The following is a 5,757-nucleotide window of genomic DNA, read 5'->3' as shown; positions in this document are numbered from 1 at the left end:
TATCGATAGTTTCAAAGGAGAGTCCCTTGCCAGAGCCTCTCAGTGTTGTGATGTCCATCTCGTGGGATGGAGCAGGCCAAGAGAGGGGGTTGTGAAGCTGAATACTGATGGTTCCTGCCTCAGTAACGGTAAGATTGCGGCTGGAGGTGTGCTTAGAGATGTAGGGGGCGTCTGGCTTTCTGGGTTCTCCCAGAATTTAGGGTTGGGTTCTTCCTTTTCTGCGGAGCTCTGGGCTATTCTTACTGGAATCAATCTTGCTAAAAGGCTGGGTGTTAAGAGGCTCTCTGTGGAGTCTGATAATTTGGAAGCAATCAAAATGATTTCTGAGAATCATTCTATGGGTCTTAACAGTCGCAACCTCATCAAAGCTATTATAAGGCTTTGCTCCTCCTTTGAGTTCGTAGAGTTCAGACACATTTTTAGAGAGCAGAATCGTGTTGCTGATCGCTTGGCGGCGGCGGGCCATGAAGGGACGTTAGGCGTTACTACCCTTCCTGTTTCCCCTAGTTTCATCTCTCATCTTCTCTTAGAAGATAGGATTGGGATTAGCTTCCCTAGGCTAATTCCTGGGTAGTTTGTTGTTTTTCGTTTTTCTTTTCCTTTTCTACCAAAAAAAAAAAAAACACAAACGATTTAAATAAACAATTTATTTATTAATATTTATATCCTAAAACAATTGTCCATAGGCATAACCCATTCTTACTAAATATGTAATGGATGCTACAGCAGCACCATTTCTAATTTCTAATTAGTTTAGTTTACTATTGTTGAGTTTTATTAAGGTAAAGTCAATTCCATATCGTGAAGCGAGGCCATAATATAATAATCCATTAAGCATACAACACAATACATGCTAGAGTGAAGAGAATGATAGGAGTACAAGTAAATGGTCAAATAAAATTATATGTCCGCTTAGCAGAATCAAGAGTATTAGTAAGCAGCATTGCAATTGTCATGGGGCCGACACCTCCAGGCACAGGTGTAATTGCCGATGCCACCTTCACTGCTTCCTCGTAGCAAACATCTCCCATAAGCCTATAACCATTTTCACTGCTGGGATCCTGCTATCACTCTCTAATTTTAAAATCCTCAAATGCATCTTTGAGTTGAGAATTTGAATATTCAAGAGTAAAAAAAAGAAAAACATGCTTTCAGCGATTTTCAAGTGGACCTATTTACCTCAACTGGGCAAGTTCCCACATCAATAATAACTGCACCGGGTTTTAGCCAGTTGCCACGGACCAAGTTGGGCACGCCAGCAGCTGTCACCACAATGTCTGCTTCCTTAGTTATCTGCTCTGGATTATTTGTTACTTCATGTATAATGCTAACAGTTGCATGGTGTCTCTGCTCAGAAATTGATCAAATTGTTCAAATCAGTTAATACGAGTGAAGGGTATCCGAAAATACACATTTGTATCACCTGCAACAACAAGGATGTGGGCAAACCAACGATGTTGCTTCTTCCTATAACCACTGCATTCTTTCCCATAATTTCGATACCGTGCCTCATCAATAACTCAATGCAAGCCTTTGGAGTGCAAGGGATGAACATTGGTTCCTTGCCTGTCATGGCAAGATTGCCCATGTGTAACGGATGGAAGCCGTCGACATCCTTTTCCATACTCAGCACATTCAATATCTTCGCCTCATCCATATGCTGTCCCATATAGGTTTTTCAGTCACCATACAACATCAACTTCTCAAATACTCTTGCATTGCATCAAATCCTGAACTATTTCACACATATACATGAGCAGCTAAATACATGACCCAAAAATGCAAATGGCTTTAAATGAAATTAAGATCAAAGAATTAAAGCATCCTGAGACCTCTAATCTTTGATTTTGATTATCTTATATTTTGAGCCCCTAATTTGTTTTTTGGCTTAATACATCATTTGCCTCCTGAACTCGTGCAATATATCTTCCGCATTTAACTTACTTATTTACAACCGAGTGATCAATTGTTTACATTTTGCGCAAGTTCATGGGGCTAACTTAACATTTTATGCAAATTGAGGGGGCTACCGGGACACTTTCAAAGTTCATGGGGCCAATCAAGCTTTTTGGACAAGTTCAGGAGGCAAATGATGTATTAAGCCTTGTTTTTTTTTTTAAATTTCACACATTAGCCATTAGTTCTTTATTTTTAGACATTAAACCCTTTATCCTCTAAATGTATAAATTTATAAATAGTAGAAGGATTATTGTATCAAAATAAAATATTAGAAACTCAGTAAAAACACCAAATATCAAGGCCTTATTCCTAAAATATATTTGCGTAAATTTCAGAAGATTGAGCAGCATGGGACACAACCATTAAATTATAAGTACTTGGAAAGGTCTTGCATTGATTTCCAAAACTTGAAAAAGACTTACAATGTTAAAGCATTTAATTTCTGACAGCATAGTATGAAGGAAACAAGACATAAGTTTATGATGGGTATGAAAATTACTTGTGGTAGTGGAAGCTGCACAAGAATACCATGAATAGATGGATCCTCGTTAAAACGCAAGACAGCATTAAGAACAGCATCTTCGGAGCATTCCTCAGGCAGCTCAGTGGTAAGGGATTTGATTCCAGTATCTACACAGGCAGTAATCTTGTTTCGGACATATGTTCTCGAGTCCCATCTGTGGCCAACTAGAATAACAGCCAAACCAGGGACTTTTCCGATGGATTCCTTCATCCTCCTTACTTCAATACCTATTGTGGACTTGATTTCCTCGGCAATCAACTTCCCATCTATCACTGCAGCATTCCGTTCATTGCCTGTGGTGAAAACCAAAGTATTAGCCTTAGCCATACCACTTCTAAATAAATAATCACAGCCAAATTGCTGATAACTGAGCAAGTCAAGGCACAATGGCCGAAAATAACCAAAAGTTTAGCACTTCACTAAGGTCCCGTTTTACCTACTGTTTTCTGGTTGCTTTTAGAAAAATCCAAAAAGTGCTTTTGTAAAATGCGAAAGTGTAATTGTTAACAAAGAAACTCCAGCACAGAAAACAATATAAAATTGGGGCATTAAATTGACATGAGCTATATCATGCTTTAAGATAAAGAGGAAGACATTCAAAATGCTGATAACTAAGAAAGGGAAGGATTATAAATACAATAAATTTTGTGGCTTTGTTGAGACTGAAATCACAGTACTGTTTAAAAGAAAATAAACTCTCATACCTAATATGGTGATAACTAAGAAATTTAAAGATGATAAACAATGAAAATTGAGCTTTACTGAGCAACAAATTCACAAATTTCAAGGAACAGGTAGACAAGACTAGCATCTAAAAACTTCAATCAGATTAAAACATTAGAACTTGACCAATTGAAAATAAAAAATAAGAAAATCCAAATCGGTTATTGTTTAAACAGAATCAAGTTTCGTAACAAGAAAGTAATAGTACTTACAATAGTTAAAAGGTGGAGAAGGATGAATAGTATCGGCAACGGGAGCCCAAATCTCTGGTAGGTCAAGAGAAACAAGTGATTGGGGAGACTTGAGTACTTGAGTGCTTAAGGTTCTTCTAACCGCCGCCATCCTCTTAATTGTCATTGTACTCATAATATTCCTGCTCAAATTGAAGAAAAGCATGGTATCCTCTCTATGTTTTTCATCGTCATCCAAGGAGAATGAATCATCCGGATATTATCAGAAACAAACCTCATTTGGTCCAGTTATCAGACCCAGCCCTTCTCCAAACTCTTATCTAATTTGGGCTTTATTCAAAATCTAATAACAATTCTTGGCAAGTTTACATGAAAATATGCTGTTTTCAAAAATTATTTACAAATATATCATGTTATTATTTAAATTATATCAAACTAAGAAAATTATCATTTTTAATTTATTTGAAGGAGTAAGATTTATAAATTATGAGTCTATGATATATTTTTTAAAGTTAGAATTTATGAATTGGGATTTAAAATTTATAAATTAGAGTTTAAAAACATACTTATATGATATATAAAAAAATAGGCTTAATACATACACCACCCCTTGAACTTGTCCATTTTTTTCATTTTACCCCCTAAACTTAAGGGACAACCTATTAACCCCTTAAACTTTCAAAAAACTACTCAATTTACTCATTTTCTCCGACATGGCGCTGACCTGGCAAAATACAAAGCTGCAATAATTCAAGCGCCACGTCAGAAAAAATGGGTAAATTGGGTGGCTTTTTGGAAGTTTAGAGGGTTAATAGGTTGTCCCTTAAGTTTAGGGGTAAAATGAAAAAAAATGACAAGTTCAGAGGGTTGCGTATGTATTAAGCCTAAAAGAATAAAGACATTTATAATTAAGTTTTGTAATATGATGTAATTGGAATTTTTATAGCTAATGTAATTTTCATTTAAAAAGCTTATCTATATAGAAATTTACATAGAAATTCATCCTTTAACAATTATCTATAGCCATGTCAAGTAACAATTTTAATTATGTTAAATTAAGTAAATTATTATTTTTGATATATTTTAAAGAGTAAAGTTTATAAAATATGGATTTAGGATGTATTTTATAGGATTTAGAATTTATGAATTGGGGTTTAATTTTTTTTAATTAAGATAAAAAAAACATATTTTATTTGTAATACGTAGAAAAAAAATAATATATTTAAAATTAAGTTTGATAATATGATTTAATTATAATTTTATATATATTTATGATTTTCATGTAAAAAGCCAAGATTCTTACACAATAGCAAAATGTTATCCCCAAATATATGTGGAAATGACCTAAAGTGCCACAGTTAGAGGATTCCACTGTATAATTATTGATTTAATTTCTACTGCTCTTTATATTTTCCAGATTTCTATTATTACTAGTCGAAGACGTTATGCTTAAAAATTATATCAATAATTTTTATTTTAAAACCTATACCAATAATTTTAATCTCATAATTATCCAAATTCAAATTTTATTAGAAAATTAATTGTATAGTTAAATTATTTGTTTTGTGTTAGAATTTATTTAGATTATGGGTTGAATAAATAACCCGTCTGAAATTGAGTCGAGTGAAGCCCATCCAAAAAGATAGATGATTAGATTATGGTTTTATAAGCTAAACCTATACTACAAATAGATAGTCACCTAACCCTAAACACAAGGCTAATCAGAATTGATCATAAAAAATACATAATTCTCATGTGACTCTCCCTCCTTCTGTGCCACTCTCTCTCTCCGTCTCTAACGTCCATTTTAGTTTATGGATTCACCATTCTCACCTCATGACTTACTTTTCTCATCTTTGCATAGAACAGTGTCAGTACCCATAGGGGTTGATATGGGCTTACAATCTTCCATATCAAATTTCTTTAACATCTCCTTGGTGTACTTGGACTGACTAATGAAGATGTCGTTCTTACCTTGCTTGATCTGAAGTCCAATGAAGAAGCTGAGTTCTCCCATCATAGACATTTCGAACTCAGTCTGCATCTGTTTGCTAAACTCTTGACACAAGGATTCGTCAGTAGCACCAAATATTATGTCATCTACATAGATTTGTGCAAGTAGGGTATGTTTACCCTTTTTCTTAATGAACAAGGTTGTGTCAGCTTTTCCTCTGACATAATTCCTGGTCAGCAGGAAGTTGGTCAACCTTTCATACCAAGCTCTTGGAGCTTGCTTCAGACCATATAAGGCCTTCTTGAGTTTATAAACGTGGTTTGGAAATTTTGGATCTTCAAAACCGGGAGGTTGATTAACATATACCTCTTCGTTTATAAAACCATTAAGAAATGCACTTTTAACAT

At 34.6% G+C, this 5,757-nt stretch overlaps 1 protein-coding gene across 1 annotated transcript; it reads right to left on the bottom strand.

Moving 5' to 3' along the window:
• Positions 1–799: 799 nt before the first annotated feature.
• On the bottom strand, positions 800–3,641 carry LOC136207255 (bifunctional protein FolD 1, mitochondrial). The gene is made up of 5 exons (XM_065998554.1): positions 3,418–3,641; positions 2,459–2,775; positions 1,424–1,660; positions 1,180–1,347; positions 800–1,061 (listed from the first exon to the last, which is right to left on the bottom strand). Exons 1-5 carry the CDS (start codon positions 3,599–3,601, stop codon positions 891–893), a joined length of 1,077 nt encoding a protein of 358 aa, XP_065854626.1. The 5' UTR covers positions 3,602–3,641; the 3' UTR covers positions 800–890.
• Positions 3,642–5,757: the final 2,116 nt, after the last annotated feature.

Source organism: Euphorbia lathyris, chromosome 9, assembly GCF_963576675.1.
Source record: "Euphorbia lathyris chromosome 9, ddEupLath1.1, whole genome shotgun sequence".
NCBI lineage: Eukaryota > Viridiplantae > Streptophyta > Magnoliopsida > Malpighiales > Euphorbiaceae > Euphorbia > Euphorbia lathyris.
Note: the sequence above shows the minus strand (reverse complement) of the source record. Positions and strands in the feature narration are given on the sequence as shown.